Source organism: Felis catus, chromosome D2, assembly GCF_018350175.1.
Source record: "Felis catus isolate Fca126 chromosome D2, F.catus_Fca126_mat1.0, whole genome shotgun sequence".
NCBI lineage: Eukaryota > Metazoa > Chordata > Mammalia > Carnivora > Felidae > Felis > Felis catus.
Genome location: NC_058378.1, coordinates 51,181,470 through 51,205,381, shown reverse-complemented (window position 1 = coordinate 51,205,381; position 23,912 = coordinate 51,181,470). Strand labels below are relative to the sequence as shown.

Genomic DNA, 23,912 nt, shown 5'->3' with positions numbered 1-23,912 from the left:
AGAAGAGAATAAGTAACCAACCAAAATACCTGATGCCTGTATGCTTTTTTTTTTTAAGGTGGATAAGTAGATACTAAGATTATTAAGCAGATCAGAACAAAAATTATGCTGTTACAATGTGCACTTTTGTTTTCAGAACTTTGTTCTAATTCTGTCTAAATTTAGGAGTTTTTGAATTATTTTATGGTAATTTTGTAAGCAGTTTTCAATTATCTTCCTAAATATTGTTTTTATACAAGCAGTGATTTATCATTCTTACCAAAAGGTTCTTTTTAAAACAAATCTTTGTTTTAGGCTTTAGTTTACTTTGAAAGCTGTTGATCTTTTTAAATGCGATATTCTTTCTCTTTCTTTTTTCTCTTTTCATCCCTTTCTCATTTAATAGTCTACAAAGGGTCTTTTCAGTTTTATTCATTTTGTTCAACAAACTCACTCTTGGTGTTTGTTATTTTGCCAACAATTTCGGTTGTTACTGTTTTATTTTTCCTTTAGTTTTTAGAATCTAATTTTTAAAATTATGTTTCTAGGTTGGAATATATTATATAATTGATTTTCTAATTCTAAAAATTCTTTTGTTCATTCATTCTCATAATTATTTTAAAGTATATATTTTGTATAGGTACTTATAAGGTCCAAAGCTTATTATGCTAAAACTTAAACCAGAAAATACATTTTGATAAGTATGTGCCGGTTTATATTCTATTTCAGTGGAAATATGTGAACATTTGTGATAGGCCTAGAGCAGATAAGCCATCTAGTTCAGAAAGAAAACATTGAAATTATGCATATATAATATGCATTTCAAGATTAAAATATATTTGCTAGTTGATTGCTTTGGAGGAAGATAAATGGAAATGGGCAAATTAATTATCAATGGTAATAAATCGGAAAGAGAACACAGAGTAAATTTAATATATAACTTTCCATACAATTCATTTAAGAAAGGAAAATGGTGTTATCAAAGTATTAAATACAGAAATAAACGTCTTCCCCAGAGTTCTAGATGCCATATTTTTATGTGCTTTTTAAAAACTCGAACATTGTTGAGTTTAGACTGTCGAGTATGATATTCATGAAGTAGGAGGAAAATAATGCTTACATTCAAATAGTGCAGCAACTTGAGCTACATTGAAGAAATCTGTCTTCTTGTCTTTTCTGCAAGGATGGCTCAGGGACACACACCCTGAGCCATTGCAGGCTTTTTGCAAACTAGGCTCCAGACTCCAGTTAATGGCAGTATTCTTGGCTTGTAGAAAGAAACATCAGCTCTTTGCTCTGTCAGTGGGATCGTCAGTAGCTGAATACCAGACTTGGCCAACAACGTCCTCCCCTTTCTTCAAAGGCCGACCGAAGGACAGGTGGCCACTGAGTTTGAGAGTTGACATCACAAGGAAGACACTGGTGTTGTTTTGTGTTTTTTTCTGCCTGGGTGTTTGCATCTCAAGTGTGGATTTCTTTTTGGCTCTGATTGGTGGACAGGCGAGTATGAATGTTGTGGATACCATTAGAATTTATTTATACCATTATTTATTTATAACTGGATAAATAAATGATGGCAAAGTCCCACAATAGAATGCTATTCAGCTCTAAAAAAAGCACAAGGGAGCTCTTGATGCACCAGTGTAAAAGTATCTCGGGGATATATTTTTAAGTGAAAAAAGCAATGAACAAAACAGTATATCCAGTATGCTGTTCTATATATAAGAAAGTTGAAGAGAAGAAACATATTCTTATTTGCTGGCCTTTGTACAAAGAAAAGGTAGAAGTGTACGAAAGATTCTAATAAAAATGATACACATACAGGGTGGAGGGGGTGAGGAGGATGGGGCAAGATGTGAAGCAAGGGACTTCTCAGTATACACTCTTATTTTAATTTTTTAAGTATGTGAAGATGTTACATATTCAACATTAAAATTAAAAAAAGAAAAGATCATGTTGGATGTAGGAGGAGATTGGATTAGGAAGGAGAAGAATAGGTATGAGAGGCCAATTTAGAGGCCATTGCAGTAATGCATGGCAAGATAATGATTCCAGAATGGTGGCAGTGGAGACAGAAGTAGGTAGGTTTTAGAGCTACTGAGGAGGTGAAATAGGCGGGACTGGGCCAATATGCAGGGGAAATGACGAATGAGAAGGAGTCCAGGATGACTCCCAGGGTTCCTGAACCATAACCTTAGGTGGATTCACTAAGTTGGGAAAATAGAAGGAGGCTCAGGTTGTGGAAGTGATGACTAGACACGTTGAGATGGTGCTAGACCCATGAGGGTGTTTAAAAAAGTCTGTTGAAGTCGTGCATAAGATGGTTTAGAAATAATCAAAGTAGAGATGTGAAGGAGGCAGCTGGATTTGTGAGTCTGGAGCTCCATGGGGAAGTCTGGGCTGGGATCAGCAGCCAATAGAGGGTTTTAAAGCACTGGCAATGGATGAGCACAACTAGGGAATACAGAGTTGGAAGGAAAGTGGGGTTGGGACCCAGCCTGGAGGAATTCTAAAACCTAAGGGCCCCAGAGTAGAGGACAAGGCAGCCAAGAAGACTGGGCAAGAGTGGGCCAGAGAGCTGGGAGAGTGGGTCAGTACTGAACCAAGGGAAGTTCCAAGAAGCAGCCAGTGAATACATGCTGAGGGCTGCATAGCTGTCGAGTATGACGCGGTTGGAGCAATGTCCCCTGGGTCTGAAGAGGTCATCGATAATCCCCTCGATTTCTGTCTCAGAGACCTCTTGTGCTGGGAGGTGGGTCGCTGTAGGCTGAGAATGGCTTATTTCAGATAATGGCCCACCCTCTTCCCGGTCTGACTGGCTGGAAAACTGATGAGTTTCTTCAACTCCTCCTTTCCCTTAGTCCGGTTTTCCACCCAGTCCTTGCTAAATCATTTTCTAAGTGCTATCTACTCTGTTTCAATAGTACCTTCTGCTTCTGTCTTCTTTTCGCTATTCATACTGCCACTTGCCCACTTCAAGTCCGGTTAGCCCTCATACCAACAAGTCCCACAGAACCCTGTCCTGCCCTGCCAAGCTCTCGTATGTGGGGCATAACCACCCTCTGCTCTTCCTTTCCCAGATGCTTTGTATTATAGTCCTCTTCCTCTCCTTTGGGATCAACTCTGGTTGCCGGCTTACTTGCCAGTTCCTTTCTTTAAAATGGGGTTCTGAGGGAAGGAAGTCAGCTCTATTTTTTGAGCGTCTGTTAGATAGTGGGTGGTGTGAAAACTTCACATGTACCTTCTCATTAACCGTCAAAGTGACTCCATTCTTTCCCCCTTTGTCACATGTGAGGCAGCAGAAGCTTGGGATGGCTGAGTATCCTTTTCAGAGTACTCTAGCTAGTAAAAAGGACAGAGCCAGAATTCAAACCAGATCTGCCTGATGCAGGGTTTAAACTGTTTTCATTTTAGGGGCACCCGAGTGGCTCAGTTGGTTGAGCGTCCGACTCTTGATTTCGGCTCGGGTCGTGATCTCACGGTTCATGGGTTCAAGCCTCACATCAGGCTCTGTGCTGACAGCGTGAAGCCTGCTTGGGGTTCTCTCTGTGCCTACCTGACTTGTGTGTGCATGCGTCCTTCTCTCTTAAAAATAAACGTTTAAAAAACAGAAATAAGTAAACTGTTTTCCTTTTATCCAGACGTTGAATGTCATCTAGCCGCTATGTGGGGACGGTGCTTCTCCACGCAGCCTGAGGTAGAGAAACCGGTGACCGCGGTGCCACACAAGTGAAGAGCCGGGAGCCTTTCAAGGAAGGCTGGGCAGTCTGCCACCGCATTTCAGTGATCACAGTGCACACCTGGACCGCAGCTTGCCCCCAGCCCATCCTCCACTCTCTGTTCCCCTCCCCGGCTTCGTTTTTCCCCATTGCACTTACACCATTTCTGACCTATTGTATATTCATACTACTTATTTATGATCTCTCTGCCCCACCCCAGGTTGTAAGTTTCATAGATTTTTTTTTAAATTCCACTTATTTATTTGTTTGTTTGTTTGTTTATATTGACGTATAGTTGGCACACCAAGTCCCATTATTTTCAGGCACACAGCATAGCGATTGGACGATTCGGAACATGAGGCGACGCTCACCACCATGAGTGTGCTCACCACGTGTCCCTGCACAGCGATCTTGCAATATTATTGCCTTTCTTCCTCGTGCTGTGCTTTTCTCCCCCATGGCTTACTTATTTTGGATCTGAAAAGTTACAGAATGTGTACCTCTTTATCCCCTTTACCTATTTCGCCTATCCCTCCAGCGTGCGCCTCTCCCACCCCCGACCTCTGGCAACCACCAGTTTGTTCTCTCTATTTATCCTTGGGTTTCTGTTTTTGTCTGTTCACTTGTTTGGTTTTTTAGATTCAAGCTTCGTGGATTTTTGTCTCTTTCGTTCACTACTGTATTCCCAGTCCTTAAACAGTACCTACCGTGTCGTAGGTACCCAGGATACATTCTTTGATTGAACAAATGAATCAGTTAAGCTGGAGTCCAAGTGAAGGAAGGCGTAGAATGAATTTTGGAGTTGCTTCAAACACCAGTGAGTTTGTGGCTCACTTTTAGGGGCTGCTGATGCCAAGAGTGAGGTGAAGTGCTTGTCAGCAAGTACAATTTCTGAGATCACGTGCTAATTAGAATATGGCATTGGTGTTCTGTCTCAGTTATTTGTTGTTGAATGAGAAACCACCCTGTAACTTTATTTTATTGATTACTGTTCCTAATTCTGTGATCGGGAGTTCATGTGGGTGGTTCATTGACACAAAATGGCATCATAAGGGCTTATTTACTTGGTTGGACCCAACTGCTGTCTGGGCCAGACTGGAAGATCCAAGAAAGCTTTCCTCACGTGTCTGACTCCTCCGTGCTCCTCTCCACGGTGCTCTCCTTCTTAACATGCTTGGCTTGGGCTTCCCTAGCAGCGTGGTGGGCTTCCAAAAGGGAGGTTTCCAAGCTGTGAAGGCAGAAGCCACAGATCTCGTAAGGCACAGCTTCGGAAGTCACACGTCACTTGCCCCACTCTCTGCTGGAAAAGATGAGTCACAAGCCTAGCCCAGAATAAAGTAAAGGGGAAGAGTTTACCTCTCAAAGACAGAGTGGCAAAGAATATGTAGCCCCCTGTAGTCCACCACAGCTCGTTAGGAGATTAGACTGTTAAGATGCCCAGAACTGGCTTCCTCCCAAGATGTACTTGACATTTCAAGAAGTTAATGAGAACTTACAGTGCAAAGATAATTTGCACAATTTTCTGAGAAATTGAGTATGGCTAAATCAGCAGCTAATCCCAAACTTGCCAAGTTTATAGAGGGATCTGTAAAGAAGGACCAACTGGCAGGTGAATGAAATTACCGGCTGAAACCATAATTTTTTTTTTGAAAAAGGCCTTTCATTATTTTAGAGAAATAATTTAATTTTGTGCAACTTATATATGCTCAGCATAAATATTTCAAGCATTTGTAAAAAACACAAGGAAGGAGCAAATCATCTAAACTCTCCCTGTGCAGATGAAGAAAAAAAAAAAGTGCTAACACTTTGTGAGTATCGTTTTGAGGTCTCTTTATAATTCCACTCACTTAGAAGGATTGCTGAGTCTCTTGTTGACTGACTCAGCAGACAGAGAGGCAGAAAGTTGACAGAGGGAAAAATTATAAGAAGGAGATCACATTATGCCTGTTATTCTAACAAAATATTAAAACACAGTTTACTTGAATTTAAAAGAAAAATAAAATTAAAATGAAGGAAGTAAAAACCTGAAGTAAGGGCTATAATTTTAGATCTATTAGTTCCTCAAAGATTACATGAAGATAAGGCAAAAATATGCAACCATCAAGAAGTTGGATTTATATAAACTATATGTTAAAATTTTATAGACAGTGTTAGTTGTTCCCTACTATGAAAGTTGAGGCGATCAGTCTTCTAACACTGTATCCTACACCACTTTCCTCAGTTCCTGATTCTTGTGGCTTCTGCTATTTTTACTTTGTAAGATATACATTCTGTTTTTCTAATATAATTCCCACAGGTGTTCGTTCTACATTTAAACAGGTTCAGTGATAATCATGGTTCCTTTGGTTCTCTTCATTTTGATTCATCCTTTGGTTGATGAATTTTGTCCTATCCCCCGTCCCCCCGAAATGAATTTATGGGTACCATATTCCCCAAATTCTTTCATGTTTGGGAATGTCTACTTGTTGACTTTGTAACATTAAATAATAGGTATAACGTTATTGCACACTCACATCTTTCTTTTTTTAATAATTTTTTTTAACATTTATTTTTGAGACAGAGAGAGACAGAGCGTGAACAGGGGAGGAGCAGAGAGAGAGGGAGACACAGAATCTGAAGCAGGTTCCAGGCTCTGAGCTGTCAGCACAGAGCCCGACGCGGGGCTCGAACTCACAGATCGTGATATCATGACCCGAGCCAAAGTCGGACACTTAACCGACCAAGCCACCCAGGCGCCCCAGCACACTCACATCTTTCTAGGCATTTTTGTGTTATGTTCCATTATGGAATGATGATGTTTGAATCTGCCTGATTGTTTTCCCTTCAGACATTTCTTAATTTCTTTTTACATTGTAGATGCCTGCATACAACTTTCCATGTCTTTTTTTATTTATTTTTATTTTTATTTATTTATTAAAAAATTTTTTTAAACGTTTACTCATTTTTGAGAGACAGAACAGAGTGCGAGTGGGGGAGGGGCAGACGGAGGGGGAGGCAGAATCCAAAGCATGTTCCAGGCTCTGAGCTGTCAGCACAGAGCTTGACGTGGGGCTCGAACTCACTGACCGTGAGATCATGACCTGAGCTGAAGTCGGATGCCCAGCTGACTGAGCCACCCAACCGTCCCTATTTTTATTATTTTTTAAGTTTATTTATTTATTTTGAGAGAGTGCAAATGTGAGCGGGGGAGGTGCAGAGAGAGAGAGAGAGAGAGAGAGAGGGAGAGAGAGACTCCCAAGCAGGCTCTGTGCCCTGTCAGCGTGGATCCCGAAGTGGGGCTCCATCTCACAAACCGCGAAATCATGACCTGAGCTGAAATCGAGAGTCCACCCCTTAACTGGGGGGCCATTTAGGCGCCCCACATCTTGCCGTGTCTTGAAGTTCAATAACTTTACCTGGCTAGGTCTTGTTGATGATAATTCTATGCCATTTTTTTCCAGCTGTGTTGTGTCTCCCTCTGATCATGACGTTAACCTCTTTCATGGATTTAAGGAAAATATCCTATGTTGTATCCCTGTGTACTTTTTACATTTTGCACCTCTACTTACATTTTGTTGTTGTCATTTTGTTTGTTGGGTTCTTTTCTTTGGGAGCACCAGTTATCCTTCTGTTGTATTATCTTTGTGTGTCCTCCTTGTCTATCATCTTCCCTCTAATTCCATGAATAAATTTTTCCCTCTGCATTGTTTTATTTTACCTTCAGCCTTCATTTCATGCCAGTGATCTGCTTTTCAAGTGTGTTTATTCTATTCCTAGCTGCTTCTGATTTATCTATTAGACCTGAACTGGTGGTGTTTTGACCTCAACTTATTCCCTTAATGACAGTCTCTTTTTCTGTCTCATTCTGCTGTTTTCAACCTCTCATCTTTGAGTCTCTGCTTTAGTGATTACGTATATATGTGAACAACACTGGTTTGAACTGCGTGGGTCCACTTATACATGGGTTTTTAAAAATTAAGACAGTACATACTGTAAATGTATTTTCTCTGCTTATGAGATTCTCCTAACATTTTATTTTCTCTAGCTTACTTTCTAAGAGTACAGTATATAATACATATTACGTAAAAAAATATGTGCTGATCAACTCTTTATGTTATCCAGAAGCCTTCCGGTCAACAGTAGACTATTAGTAATTAAGTTTTGGGAGAGTCAAAAGTTAATATGGCTTTTCGATGGCATGGAGGGACAGCACCCCTACCCCCTGAATTGTTCAAAGGTCAGCTGTACTTGGTCAGCTGTACTGAGGTCTTTTACAATGAAAAGTGTTTGTAAGAAGATGGCTTCTAATATAAGGGTATGCTCTCTTTTTGATTTGGTTTTTCAACAGTTTTGTGTGTTCTCTTGCTTTCTTCTTTCACTGCTATTATTGTAGTATGTTTGTATAGATGCTGTAACATTTTTTTCCCATTTGGCTCATTCTTAATGTGAGTTATTTAAATCTTAATGTTTGTTCTGACATCATGTAGTTGAATTCACCTTGATGTTCTGCCTCATTCGATAGCAGTTGTTTTCCTCGCTTTAAGCTTTAAGCTATTCATCGTATCTACTTTTCTGTAGCCTGAGGGTGTAGAGTTGGGGGAGGGTGTAGAGTTGGGGGAGACTGGACTTCACTGCAGCTGAGTGGAAAGGCCTCAGTGGAGGACTGTTCTTTATTCTGAATCCTCATTAAAGGTCCCGATCAGAGCACATTCCACTATGCATGCTAAGGATTTACCCACCTTATGGACCTTGGCGTATTTCCCATTTCAACCTCGGTGCCTTGAAAGATAACAAGTTTTGGTGCCCCTTCTCACCTTTGCTAAAACGATATGTCAGGGCTCCCCTTGTTGATGATTTTTCATGGCTTTACCTTACAATGGCTCCTCGTCACCTCAATTTACTTCAAATAAATCCTGGTCAGAAATTTAAGGATTTTATGCACTTACCCTTTTTCTTCAATACTGCTTCTGTGGGGTGGTGTGCACTTAGAAGCCACTAAGCACTGTCATAAAACAAAATACATATTTTTTCCCTGCCTGTACTCTTTTGAAGTTTTAACTAAAGTTTTTTGCCATTCCTTTGTTTTATTGTTGTTGGTAACATTTTGGCTCACTCTTTACCTTTCCATTTCTCTCTTTTTCTGAGGAATAAGATTCTTCAGTGGGAAAATTCAGACTTTAGTGTAAGTTCAGACACAACTGAGGTGATTAAACACCAAGCATAATTCAGGGGTCACTATTAATCTCTTGCATTATTTATTTTCATGACTTTATGTAATTATAAAAAAATTGTTGGGTAGTTTTTGATAGACAAAGAGTGTTACATATTAGGTAGCTAAAAATTGAGTTGATGGTAAGAGAAAACTTATGTTTGGGGTGTTTTTTGTTTTTTTGGGGGGGTTTTTTTTTGCATTGAATGATGGAAAATCCAGCAGAAAACAATTGCCTTACAATAGAGTACAGACAAGATTAGTCTCAGTGGAAGGTTTGTGTCAGCTTGAGTAAGGAGTAAATAGATCTCTGTTGAGCTCACTGGGTGGAAATTTTTCTGTATCCTTAGCTTCTGTTATCACTGAGTATCAGTGGGGGGCAGAATTGTAAGATGGCCCCGAGATTCTCTTTTCCTTGTGTGTATGCCCTGTATAATTCCTTCCCCTTCAATATCAGCGGGTCTGACCTAATCAGGTGAGCCCTTTGCAAAGAGGATTTAAAGATCAGAGAGACTGAGACATGTAGCAGGTGTTCTCCTGCTGGCCTTGAAGATGCAACCTTTATGAGTTCTGCAGCATCCAGGAAGTGAATTCTGCCAACCATGAACGCTTGCAAGAGTTCTCTTCACATGACACCTCAGCCCCAGCCGACACCTTGAGTTCAGCCTCATGAGACCCTGAGTAGAGAACCCAGTGGAGCTGTGTCCAGTCTTCTGACCTACAGAATTATGAGAACACCTGCTGATTTGGTGTTATTTTAAGCCACTCACTTGTGGTAATTAATTATGTAACGACAGCAAACCAATACAATAGATGAATTTTTAAAAAGTACTTTTAGCTTTAAGTGATTTGCTTTATTTTAATTAAGCCTAATTTTCTCCCTACAGGGAACTATCATTTCTTATAATTTACTTTTTCAAAGAGAAAGCTTTTGTTATTCCGTTTCCAAATTTTATTGGTGTTTTTGGTATTTTTTCTTCCCCCCCCCCCCCCGCCCGCCCCCTCCGCCCAGTTTTCTTCCTCAATACTGAGGCCACAATGGGGAATCTAGAATCTAGAATGTTTACTGGTCCTGACTGTAATTACAGCCTGGAAACACTGATGAAAATGGTTTAAAAGTGTAGTGGAACCCCATTATAAAGCAGTTTAGAAAACAGGTCAACATGTAGGTTAATGGCAAATGGTAAGTTTGATGTGATCTTAAAATTTTACTTTTAATTTTTAATGTTAACCTTATTTATTTATATTCCCAACACTGCAGAATCATGATCCACAGCTCACTTAATTTCTACAGAGTGGATGTATTTATGTAACACACCCAGATAAAGAAGTAGAACATTTCCAGAACTCTAAATTTTCCTTAGGCTCCCTTTTACTCATTAACATCCCCCGGCCCCTCAAGGTAACCACTATTCTCGTGTCTAGTACTATAGGTTAGTTTTGCCTTTTTTTTGAAATGTGTGTTTTTTTTTTTTCTCGCTGTTTTAGCTCAATATTATGTTTGTGAGAATCATTCATGTTGGTGCACTAAGCAGTAGTTGGTTGGTTCACTCTTGTTGTTTTATAGACTTTATTGTATAAATATACCACGATTTACATACCCATTGTACTATTGTAGAATTGTACTTATTTTATTCCTGTGGAATGGGTTGGTTTCATTTGGGGCTCTTATCATTAGTGCTGCTATGAACATTCTTATGCAGGTATTTTGGTGTTTTGATGAATGTTCATAGTATACTTAGAAGAATTGCTGGAGATTATATATATCACACATATATATATAAGCTTTATGTATAACCTATATATACATATATATGTGTATATAGCGTATTTATATATATATATATATTTATGTGTGATTAAAATCAGCTTTAATACATGTTAAAAAAATAGCTTCCCAAAGTTACTGCATCAATTTATATGCCCACCAGCAATGTAGGGGAATGACAGTTGCTTCCTGTCTTCACAAAACTCTTAGCACTGCAATTTTTACCATCATTGTCATCATCATTTTTAATTGTCACCATTCTGATGGGTGCTGGTGGTATCTCAGTGAGTTTTAATTTCCATTTCCCCTGATGACTTGTGATATTTAACGCCTTTCCGTATGTCTGTCGAAGGCCAGTAATTACTAAACTTTGGGTCATTATCTATTATTGGGTCATGAAATCAGTTGAGTGCATTAAGACCAACATTTGAAAAATCTGCATGGAAGAGAGTGAATTGCAAATTATAATGGTAAGTTGGTATTGTGAAATTTTTGTTTCAATTTCATATACAAACATATGCAGGTCTATGTCTGCATACATATGTATACATATGTATGCCTCAATTTCTTATTTGTATACGTAAGTCTCTGTGTACTGAGTGACTGTGGAAAATAGATTTCTTATAAGAAATATTTGTTCTTATTTCTTATTGTCCGAAAGGTTTACAAAACCCTGCTATATACTGTGCATTTGAAAAAATCCACAAGTTCATTAAGACGTAAAAACCATGCTTATCTCACTTGCCTGTAGCACACAACTGGGAGACAGAAGTAACAGCTGGGATAATGGAGATGTGATTCATGATGTCTTGCTGGGCCAAACTGGAAGCAAACCATTAAGGTGAAATATGTATAGCGAAAGTAAAGTCCTTCATACAAGAGTGAAGTCTGTAATTGAACAAGGGTAGGCTACTCTGAGAGCAGTAGTGGGGATAAAGAACAGAACAGCCCTAAATACAAAAAAGCCTTGGGCCTCCAGACCTTCTTGAAAGAGAATCTGTGTTGGGCACCTGGGTGGCTCAGTCGGTTAAGTGTTTGACTTCCGCTCAGGTCATGATCTCCCCCTTCAGAGTCTGAGCCCCAGGTCAGGCTCTGTGCTGACAGCTCAGAGCCTGGAGCCTGTTTCAGATTCTGTGTTTTCCTCTAGCTCCCTGCCCCTCCCCCCCCTCAAAAATAAATAAACTTTAAAAAAATTTAAAAACAAAGAGTTTATGGATGGCGATCTGGGAATCTGTATGTTTCAAAAACTTCTCAGTGATTCTGATATTCTGACAACTTTGGGAACCACTGAGACAGGCTATGGGTTTCACCTGTAAGGAGGAGAGTTCTCGTGGAAATGGTGTCCTCAATGTGCAAAACCTTTTTAAGCCTAACGTTCCCTGACGTGTAGTTCTATCCTGTTTCTTTTACCCCCTAAATTATTATTCTATAGCAGCAAAACTCAGGAGAAGCCCTTTAATTGAAGAACCATTATCTATAATTTCTATACAGTTAGAATGGAAGACAGGCAGCAGAGTTAATTTGCTTTCTAATCCCCCTCCCTAGATTATAACTCCCTAACCCTCTTTTTCTACAAACCCCTTCTTTAGTAGAGCCCCTATCGTGAGTTGCATGCATTTCTCAATTATATAATACTTTGGCGACTTTGTCTCTGAGATTTACTGTATTTTCACATTTGTATGCATTTTAAAGTTAAATTCTGAAGGCTTTATAAGCACCCTGCTTTCTAATTAACAGTGAGCATAAATGTTCATAAAAGGTAGTATGACAAATATTAACTATGCATATTAGGGAATATTCAGAATCAATCTAGATTGCCTCATTCACCGCCCCCCCCCATCCTAAAAGTAAGACTTATACTATAAAAGATTTGGGAGAATGAATGTATAATTTGGACAAACACTTCCTTGAATGCCAGTATTACTTTATATACTAATTATGGGATTTTGAATGCCGGTGAGTTCTGTTTCCTTTGTGTGAATTTATGAATGTAATAAAACACTTGTGGAAAGTTAATCAAATAACACAATCTAAGATTTAATTATCAGCTTTTTAAAGATTTTATGAACCAGGTCATCTGTATTGTCAAAATCACTTAGGTGACTTAGGAATCACAGAATCCTCCTTAATGTTTTATTGTATTCTCAGAATCAAAATGGTTTTTCTTTTTCTTTCTTTCTTTCTTTCTTTCTTTCTTTCTTTCTTTCTTTCTTTCTTTCCTTTCTTTTCTTTCTTTCCTTCTTTTCTTTCTTTTTCTTTTCTTTTCTTTCTTTCTTTCTTTCTTTCTTTCTTTCTTTCTTTCTTTCTTTCTTTCTTTCTTTCTTTCTTTCTTTTTTCTCCTTCCTTCCTTCCTTCCTTCCTTCCTTCCTTCCTTCCTTCCTTTTATATACGGTTAACAAACATTTAGCATAGAAAAGTACAAAGAGGGGCGCCTAGGTGGCTCAGCTGCTCTTGATTTCTGCTCAGGTCATGATCTCACAGTGGTGGGATCGAGCCCTGCTTTGGTCTCTGTGCTGGGTGTGGAGCCTGCTTGAGATTCTCTTCCTCTCTCTCTCCCCCTCCCTGCCCCTCTCCTGCTCACATGTGCACACGCTCTCTCTCTTTCCAAAAAAAAAAAAAAAAAAAAGGAAAAAGAAAAAATTTAAAACTACTCAAATTTCTATAACTCAGATAAAAGTGCCATTTATAGTTGGTAGATTTTCTTCTAGACCTCTCAGTATACACGCACATACTGACCCACACTCACTCATACGCACACCTAGTTTTACATAAAAAAATTAATACTTGTTACTTGTCTTTTAGGGCTAGACATTGTTTTCTATCCACTTTTGTGTGCTTTCATGTCAGTCAATAGTACCTGATAATTTTTAGTGGTTACATTATATATCCATATCTATCCATATCTATCCATGTATCTATATATACATGCATATCCTCCCTAATTTAACCTCCTATCGATAGACATTTATACTGCAGCTTCTCCCTCTCTGTTATGTGTTTACTTCACATTCTTGCACACTTATCACTTTGCACTTGTACAGTTATATTCTTAAATTCCTGGAAGCCTGATTGCTGAGCCGAGAGGTAAATGCCGATGTATATCAATTCCCAGACAGCCCTCCAGAATGGTTATCTCAGTCGCAACTCCTCCTAGCAAAATGATAGAGTGCGTGTTTTTTTTTTTTAACACTTTCTCAATATTGGATTTTGTCTTTCTTAAAAATTGACAAATGGCCAAAAATTCTGTCATCGTTTCAAAATGTGCATCTCTTTGATTCTGAATGAAATTGTACATATTTCCAAGTGCTTGTTGGATATCCCTATTTCTTCTTTGTTTAACCCCTTCAGTATTTTTATGGGGATAGTTTTGCCTGTTTCTCACTGACCTGTAAGAGATCTGTGAATATTGAGTTTTTCTTATTTGGACTCCAAGTTTGTCGTTTGACTTTTAACTCCGCACACAGTGATTTTTAGTTTAAACTAAATGTCACTTATTTGTTTTTATTCTGTATATAAAATTTTTGTCCAAAATTTATTACTGTGTCACTTCGTAGTTTTAAGCTTTGGTATCATAGTTAGGAATGATGATTTTCCTTCCAGGATTGCAGAAATACCCATATTTCCTCATAGTAGCCTTAGAGTTTAATTTTTTTACATGATAATCTTTGATCCATCTGGGATTTATTTTTGAGTAAGGAGAAAGATAAGCCAGTTTTATTTTTACTTACCCCCATTGCTAGTCAGTTGTCAGACTTCAAGAACACATACCCAATTTACTGCTGATTTAAAGTGACTCATTTTCTTACATTATTCCCTTATATATTTGAATCTATTTCTCGGCTCTGTTCTATTCAGTTGACCTATTTCTGAATAACTATTACTGTGTTTTGTTTCTGTGGCTTTACACTATTTTCTTTCTTATTTTATTTATTTTTGAGAGAGAGCATGAACGGTGGAGGGGCAGAGTGAGAGAAGGACAGAGGATGCAAAGTGGGCTCTGTGCTGACAGCAGTGAGCCCATTGTAGAGCTCTAAGCCACAAACCCTGAGATCATGACCTGAGCCAAAGGCAGACTGAGCCACTCAGGTGCCCTGGCTTTATACTTTTTTTTTTTTTTTATGGAATAAGTATCCCTTCAGTTTTCTTCTTTTTCAGATTTTGTTTTTTCCATGTTTACTTGATGAACTTAAAAATCATTTGGTCAAATTAAGAAAAGCCCTGCTGGAAATTTCAAGTAGAGTTGTCCAATATTAATGTATAATCGTATTTGTGTGTGTGTGTGTGTGTGTGTGTGTGTGTGTGTGTATACTCTTTGTATACATATTTTTGTAAAATTATATATAGTTGTAGAATTGAGGGAATATTGGCACTTGAGTTTTAGTTTTAGTTAGGTCTTTCAGTAGCATTTTATGTGTTCTTCATATAGGCTCTGGCATTTAAAACATTTAACTAGATATTTTAGTTGACTGTTGTCTTGAATAGAGTTATTTCCTCTCATAATATTTCTAATTATTAATTGATTTAAAAAAAAACTATTGACTTTTGTTTATTTATTTTATTTCCAGACACTTTAATGAGCACTCATACATATTTTTAAGTCATCTTTTGGTGGATTTTAGCCTTCAAAAGTCTCACCAGGTGGTACCCAGGAGACTCAAAAAGTAAATATAATTGCCTTAGTGTAGGACATGACTTGAGAATGGACTCTAAAATAGGAATTTATGCAATATAATTTGTACCTCCAGGAAGGACCAAATGTGGGCTGACCCCCGTCATGGAAATGCAGTATAAGTCAAACTAAGTATATTAGAATGAATAAGCATGCTGTGCTTATGAGATTATTTAATATTGTGAGATGTCCTTGGTACTCAATCTCTCAGGTATAATCTTTGTGAATTCCATATTATTTATGTGAGCAGAAGAAAGGTTGGATTTAATTAAGCCTGAAGATAGAATTCCCTGTTTAAGTAAGGACTATGGGAAGAATGGAAGGGAAAACTGAACCAACTTCTTCAAGAATAGGAGTCTACGAGGCTGTGAATTCCAGGCTTGCTAATATTTTATATGACCCCACACACAAAAAAATAGAACTTTTCTTGTTGAGAGTGATCCTACTTCCTCCTTCTGGTAGACACTTACCTGTCCTAACTACTCACATCCCAACCCCCTCCTCTCCCCTCCCCCCCATAAGTAGGTGTAAGACGGTCTGACAGTGCCATCTGGTGGCCACCTGGGGAACTGTAGGAACTGGTCTCCTGTTGCACCTCCTGCCTGGGTTGGCTAGATCCAGGCTTGGAAACAAGCAGCTTCTGCCTGTGGCTACAGGCAAAGAGAGAAGATAGTCAAATCAAAATCCAAGTCCTGGCAAAGGCTTGCCGGGGGTGTGGGGAAACAAGGAAGAAGCCAAAAGGCTACATCCACAGGAGTTGTTAGAGAGCACATATGAGATATGAAAACAGAGGTCTGCAAAGCAGTTGCAGCAGGAAAAATCTGAACCAGAGAAATTGGTTCCAACACCTTTCTTCAGGGGTTTCCTCATCTACCTTTTTTTATTTTAATTTTTTATCGCCTTAAAGTTTTTCTCCACAGCTTAAAACTCAGATAATTTCAGATAATTCCAAAATGGCAAAGTCTACTCCACATTTCCCTTCCTTGCTCTCTCTTTCCCCTCTTCCTCCCTTGCTGCCTACTTCCTGCCTCATTTTCTCTTTTCCTCCTTTGCAGCTCTAATTCTTGCATTCTCAGGAAAACCTCCATCTTTCTCGTCCTTCATTCTGTTTGAGAGCCAAAACTTAGTCCTAACATTGCCTGATAAGCCTAGGGATACTGCTTGTGGGTTAGCTTTATCGGGGAAAGGGACCTAGAGGTTGTGAAATGAAGCCGTGCCAGTAACACCCGAATCCTTGGAAAGAATCAGGAGTCCCTTCAATATTACCACGAGGCTCAGTCCTCCTGTTCAACCCAACATGATTTCCCCAAGTGCATTCAAGATTTTTGTCTCTTTTTTTCACTGCCGTATCCCCAACTTTGGAGACAGCACCTGGCATATGGAAAGAGCTCGATTGATATTTGTGGAAGGAGTGAATAAATACTCTCGACGAATAAGCAAATATGGCCGATTCCTCTTTACTGATGTTTCCGTTTTAACTTGTTATAAGTGCTGCAGTGATGCTGATTTTCATTGGGAAAGCATGATTTCGACTTTTGTGGGGTAATTTAAGCAAAACACGTGAGGCTATGTCTAGCACAAAACAATTATTTTTAAAATTTCAACCTACCAACTGAGAGCCTTTCAGAAAATAACCTGTTGGTAAGTTGGGGGACTCTGTACCCTTCCTTTTCATGTGTGAAGAGTGCATCTTTAATATACATCCATGAAATAAAAAACCAACAAAATGATCAGTTTTACCTGTCTTGGCTTCTTACGGGCTCTTTGCATCCTCCTCCAAATAGAAGCTAAGGCCACTAAATACAGAGAAGAAAACAAATTTGGAAAGCTGAAAACCATTAAACATTTGGTAAAACATCTTGCTGTGTATGTTTTCTGTTTGCTGAGTCTCTTTTGCATTGGAAATCCTTGATAACGGAGACGGAGAAATATTTATTCTCTATCTAGAACTAAGCACAGAAAAAACGTTGGCTTTACCTCATATTTTTCAGAATTGTGCCCCTTTTTTGTGATCCTTCTCAGGAGAGGAGAGACGAGGTAGGCTGTTTTTATTTTATAGATTGTTCTTCTGAAATCACTCTTGTGTGAGAATTTTCTGGGCATAAAAAATGATCAGTTGCTGCTTTGCATTCCAAAACCCTAGGATTTCCTTAATATCTCACAAATCTCTGTGATCCTTAGGAAATGCTTTTGCTACAGTGCAAAGGGGAACTTAAAATGAATTAAAAGCCTGTCTGAATTAAGACAACCCAGGAGATCAGTGGGTGTATACTATCAGAGTGTGGTAGACCTTGGTTAATTTGTGAGGATGTGTCACAACATCCCACGTCAGACTTGACATTTTGTTCCCAGCTGATTTTGGTGGCAGTGGGGCGGGGGGAGGGCGGATGTTTAGTCTTTAGTTCATTGACTGTGTGGAGTAGGAGAGGCTGCAAAGGATAAGGAGAGCATGGCCTGGCATCATAGAGGGCTCCCACGCTGACCCCTGGCAGTACCTCGGGCTAATTGTGACCTGGAAAGAAGTAGGTAGCATCTCGGAGCCTTAGTTTGCCTCTCTGTAAAATGGGCATAATGGTGCCTGCCTCGAAGGGCTGTCCCGAGGAATGGACTGCCGCGTGTAAAGCCTAACACCTGGCTGGTCGTGCTTCTCGCTGCTCCGGTGGGATCCCAGGGTCACATGTCCGCTTTCCATTTCTCACCTAGGTACCTTGGGATCACGAGGCCGCTCACGTACCCGGTGAGGCAGAATGGGAAGTGCATGGCCAAAATGATTCTCTCCGTCTGGCTTCTTTCTGCCTCCATCACGTTACCGCCGCTCTTCGGATGGGCTAAGAACGTCAACGACGACAAGGTGTGCTTGATCAGCCAGGACTTCGGCTACACCATCTACTCCACGGCAGTGGCATTTTATATCCCCATGTCGGTCATGCTGTTCATGTACTACCGGATTTACAAGGCCGCCCGCAAGAGCGCCGCCAAGCACAAGTTCCCCGGCTTCCCTCGCCCCGAGGAGCCCGACAGCATCATCTCCCTGAACGGCATGGTGAAGCTCCAGAAGGAGGTGGAGGAGTGTGCCAACCTTTCGAGACTCCTCAAACACGAGAGGAAAAACATCTCCATCTTTAAGAGGGAGCAGAAAGCAGCCACCACCTTGGGGATCATCGTCGGGGCGTTCACCGTGTGCTGGCTGCCGTTTTTCCTCCTCTCGACGGCCAGACCCTTCATCTGCGGCACCGCCTGCAGCTGCATCCCGCTGTGGGTGGAGAGGACATTTCTGTGGCTGGGCTATGCAAACTCCCTCATTAACCCTTTTATATATGCCTTCTTCAACCGGGACCTGAGGACCACCTACCGCAGCCTGCTCCAGTGCCAGTACCGGAATATCAACCGCAAGCTCTCGGCCGCAGGCATGCATGAGGCCCTGAAGCTCGCCGAGAGGCCGGAGAGACCCGAGTTTGTGCTGTAAGGTCGTTTATCACTGTTTTCCTTTTCTCCCCCACCCCCCCACCCCCCCAACCCCTTTTATGGAACTTCTTGAAGGGCATCCCAGAGGGCTAGCTGATGTTCTACCAAGCAGATCGGGTCAGAATTGCGAATGCCGTGAACTCCAGTCCTCCGCCCAACAGAATTCCCAGTCCCCAAAGCCAAAGTCGGGTACTTTGCGGGACTGGAAGACAGGACTGATCTGTTGACGAATTGCAGTCGGTGTGATGGGACAAGGAAGGTGCTGTGTCCCATCCTTTTCCCATCAATAACATCCAGATCGTGTCCCGGATCTCCCGTCCTCGTAACACTATTGCTTTCATTGCTGTTTCTCTTCCATCCAGTAAAGCTGTTTTGATGACCTCATCCTTGGCTGATAAAGTCGTTTGAGAAAGGGAGCAAATTCATACAGGCTAAAAGGAAGCAGCCTGGGACAGAGGAGAGTGGTTAGCATGGGGACGTGCCAGGATGAGGCCGAGTCTTGAAAGCCTGCAGAGCTTTTAGGAAGCGTTGCCCACCTTTCGGGGGAGGAGAGAACCCATAATGTCGCTGAGTCTGTCTAGGAGGCCTCAGTGACCTTCCCAGGAGCGATTGCAGTAGGTGCTGGGATCTGAAAGGGGATTTGCAGAGGGCCAGCGGTGACAAGGAGGTGGGTGTTTCCTGCGCAGCCCGCACCTGGTGAGTTTGGCATCGTAAAGCAGGAAGGAGACAGTAGAGTTCTTTAGGGCGCTCAGCTGGCCACACCTGATTTTGCTTTAAATTTGAGGCAGTGGCCACGTCCTCCTGTGGGAAAGCTGTTTGGGGGGCGAAGAAATTGGGATGAGAGGATGGAAGGTACTGGTGAGAGAGAGAGAGAGCAGAGCAGCGTCGGACAGGAGAGTAGGAGGCACTACTTTTCACCCGACCCGGAGGGAGGGAGCAGCCAGAGAACCATGGGCCGCCGTGGCCATCTTGTCCAGGCCCTTCATTTGGCAGATGAGGTAACAGCTGGAGACTAAGGTGGCCCCCCAGTGAGCTAGTGCATCATCTTAATCTGACTTCCATGAACTCTTCATATATTACATTCCTTTATGTTATACGTGTGACAACATATATACATATGAACATGTGTAACAACCATGGCAAAGGATACCTTCCTGCTCCCAGCTGTCTCAGGGGAGCAGCCCCGCTCCAGGAGGACACCAAAGTGCCAGAGGCTGCAAACTTAGCATACGCCCCCCCCCCCCCCCCGCCCCGCCACTGCCCCCCGCCACCCACCGCCAACTCCACCACCAATGACTAAAAACTTCTAGGAGCTCCACCTGTTCTCTGACTTCACCAACAGAACATATTTGCCTCTGGGTCCATAGCTTTTTATGGAGGTTTGGATATTGTTTTCCTGTTAGTCTAAGACAGGGGTCAGTGAACTTTTACTGTGAAAAAGATGGTAAGTAGGTCAGGCTTTGCCAGCTGTAGGTCTCTTGAAACTACTCATCTCTGCCTTTGTTGTGAGAAAGCAGTCATAGACATCACTAACCAAATGAGCATGGTCCTGTACCAGTAAAACTTTATTTACAAAAACAGGCAGCCAGGTGAATTTGGCCCACAGGTCATAGTTTGCTGTCCCCTGGGCTAAGAAAAATCACTATCTTCTCATTACATCTCTCTCTGTTTGATTTAGTGTTATTGATTTTATTTATAATTGTAGAATCTGAAAATCATTTGGAATAATTGGCCTAAATATCCGTTAACTTCAGGACTTTTTTTTTTTCAGTTTATTTATTTATTTTGAGAGGGAAGTGGGGCAGAGAGAGAGAGAGAGAGGGAGAGAGAGAATCCCAAGCAGGCCCCGCACCATCAGCGCTCAGCCCGATGTGGGGCTCGATCTCACTAACTATGAGATCGTGACCTGACCCAAAATCAAGTGTTGGACACTCAACTGACCGAGTCACCCAGGTGTCCCAACTTCAGGAAATTTCTAATAAGAGAGTTGGAATAGCTGCTGATTGAAAGAATCTATACCAGGCAGCTTTCTAGTCCACCCAATGTGTGAAGGCTCCTTTTTAAGTTCTTGCTTACAACTCTGCCATACATTGAGAAGGATGTAGAAAATGCATGATCTTTCCCATCCTGCGTATATTTCTATTGGACAGACCAAACATAAACATACACATATGCATGCCCATCCTGTTCGTAGGAAGAACGACAGAAAGGTGGCAACAGGAAAAGCTATGGGGTTCAAAGCAGAGGAACATAACTGAGAGCTCACCCTAACCCTGATCAGGGAAGACTTTGGAGGATGTGGTCTCATGTATGTCTCTGAAAGTAATCAAGCATTTATAGCTAAAGGAGAGTAGAAATGTAAAGGCAGCAGTGTGGGACCTTATCAAAGGACAGTCTGGCTGATGCTGAGCACTGGGGTGGGGCAAGATTTGGAGATGACAACTCAAAGGTAGCATGAGATGAAATCATGAAGCCTCTTCCATTCTGGCCCCAGGAATTTGGGGTTTTAGTGTAGACAAGTGGTTCTCAACCAGAGTTGGTTTTGCCCCCAAGGGACACTTGACAGTGTTTAGAGACATTTTTGGTTGTCACAGTTGGGGGAGGGGAGGGCCTACCAGCCTCTAGTGGGATGCTGCTAAACATCCTGGAATGCAAGGGCAGCCTCCCTCAGCAAAGAATTACCCCACCCTCGATTCTGTAATGCTGACGTTGCAAAGCCCTAGTGTGGACAGCCGTGAGCTCTTGACTGAATCTCTGTAAATAGGAGAATGGGAATCATCAAAGTGACAGACTGATCCAGGGACACAAGGTGAGATGAGTCAGAAGGTGGAGGCTGGAAGTAAAGTCTCTCCAGTGGCTGGTTTTCTCCAGAAACATTTGAGGCCTGTTCTGTGCAAGGCATGACGCCAGGCACGTCGGGGGATGGAAAGATGAGGAAGTGAGCGGGCCTTGCTTCTGGAAGCTCACAGTCCGGTGGGCCAGGGTGGCAGGAGATGTGGCGGTGGTGTTTAGTAAGAGACTAGTAACCAGAGTACCGTGTGCAGTCCATACTGCACACTTGCGCTCAGGCACACACTAGCTGGATGACCCAAACAACTCATAACTCTCCTGGAGTTTCTGGAACAACGATTAGTGTCAAATCCATAGCTCACAGCAAACCTTCTCAGGATCCTCTCTCCACCCCCTGCCTTTCTATTCAGCACCTACACTTGTTGGCCAGCCTGTAGACTCAAGGTTCCTCCCTCCAGTCTCTCCAGCCCTTTCCTCCTCTGGCTGCTTGGGTTCTACTCTCATTCTAACTCTGCCTTCTTAGCTCTATTTTTTTCCCCTACATAATAGTTTTCTTCCTTCTCGGTGTAAACAGTCTACTAGATTGTGTATTGCTCTTTCCAGATATCTACCCATTTCTTCCCGTTTTCTTGATCAGTGTAACGAAAGACTCAGGAGTCCAACAGGCAGTAGGGAATCTTCCTTGATGGAGGGAGTGGGTAGAGAGAAAAGCTCTGTGTGCCTCGCTGGTAATTTTAATTCACTTCTAAATTATAACCTTTGTCCCCTTTTCACAAGTGTTCGAATCTGGTTATACAAAACCAAGTGTGACACAAGCAGGGATCCTTTTGTTATTCTTTTTAATTTGACAACCTTATCTGTGGATTTGCTTTGAATCGCCGTCAACTATTTTTACGTGTCACGTTGTGATAACTTTGGCTCTTGGACACCATTATGGTGAACTCTATGGAAAAGCAATGTATGAAATACTTCCATATAAAGGAATTTCATGGAGTTGTGCTGACGTAGCTCTTCCTTCCCCTCTCCCTTCTTCTCCTTGGTGATCATAGTGTCTTTCTCTTCAAAACAGACTTTTATAATCCTGTTGATTTCAGTGGTGAGCGATAGCAGAATAATCTTGGGTTCCTGTTACGAATTCTGTCTCTGCTGCCCCACGCTTAGCGCTGCGGCTTTGGAGTTCAGGGTGATTCTGCTTTTTCTTTATGGAAACCAGTGATCAAAACAAAAACAAAAAACAAGCAACAACAAAACAACAAAATGGATCCTAGTGGAAACTGGAAGGCCCTGAAATTCTGGGTTTCTGTGGTGGGACGTTACCTTAATGGCAGAAATGAACAAAAAGTTTGCTGTTTCCGGGATTCCCTCCCCACCCCCATGGTAGTAGTTTCCTCATCATCAACTAACTGTAATTTGGCTCTTTATTAAATCATCAGTTAGTAATAATAACAGTTTGTTTGTGTCATGCTTTGGCAGCGACCTGCATTTTAACTTTGCAATATCTCTTTAAAATAGGAAAGGCAATGGGGCGCCTGGGTGGCTTAGTCGGTTAAGCATCCGACTTCGGCTCAGGGCGTGATCTCGGCTCAGGTCTGTGGGTTCGAGTCCCGCTTTGGGCTCTGTGCTGACAGCTCAGAGCCTGGAGCCTGCTTCAGATTCTGTGTCTCCCTCTCTCTGCCCCTCCCCCACTCATGCTCAGTCTCTCTCTCTCTCTCTCTCTCTCTCTCAAAAAAGAAACAAGCATTTAAAAAAAATTAAAATAGGAAAGGCGGGCAATTGGCCTCTCATGTTTTTTCTAACATACTGTTTTGTTTTCTGAGTAGATACACACTGCACCAAATAACATCAAACGGTACAGATGGGTATACAAGAAAAATAAGCCTTGGGGGAATGTTTTGGAGAGGCATCCTGAAAGAGGTGGTAGTTGGAGTGGGCCTTGAATAAAGAGCAGGAATTTAACAAGAAGGAATGGCAGGGGTGGAAGTAGGGCTGAGTCTACTCATAGCAGACGGGACAGTGTAGACACAGGGACACAGATGTGGAGGGAGGTAGATAAGGAAACTGGGGCAGGTCTTCAGCACTACCTGGGAGCTGGGTAGAGTCAGCACGGACGTCCAGGCGGGTAGGAGGTGAGATGAAGGCTTTCGAACAGGAGTGAGAGCAGGACTGCAGTGTAGATGGGGCTTCACAATAGGGGACGGGAGATGGGTTAAGAGACCAATATGAACGTGAGGTCTCCTGCCACAAGGGCCCACATGAGAAGGGTGGTATTGAGACAGGAAAGAGGCCAAGGATGTCTGAGCATTTGGTAGTTGGCTGGTAGGCGGGTGGCAAGGG

The 23,912-nt window shown here is 41.6% G+C and overlaps 1 protein-coding gene across 18 annotated transcripts in view; it reads left to right on the top strand.

The window, feature by feature from the left end:
* The window catches only part of HTR7 (5-hydroxytryptamine receptor 7), a 139,628-nt gene that overhangs the window by 55,942 nt on the left and 59,774 nt on the right, over positions 1 to 23,912 (top strand). For 16 of the 18 annotated variants that reach the window (XM_045040396.1, XM_045040386.1, XM_045040395.1 and 13 more), the window contains exon 2: positions 18,027 to 18,785. In XM_045040396.1, the coding sequence (XP_044896331.1) occupies positions 18,027 to 18,785 (759 nt within the window). Of the gene's footprint in view, positions 1 to 18,026; positions 18,791 to 23,912 lie in introns of all 18 variants that reach the window. The other 2 variants (XM_045040398.1, XM_019814076.3) reach the window with 1 other exon arrangement.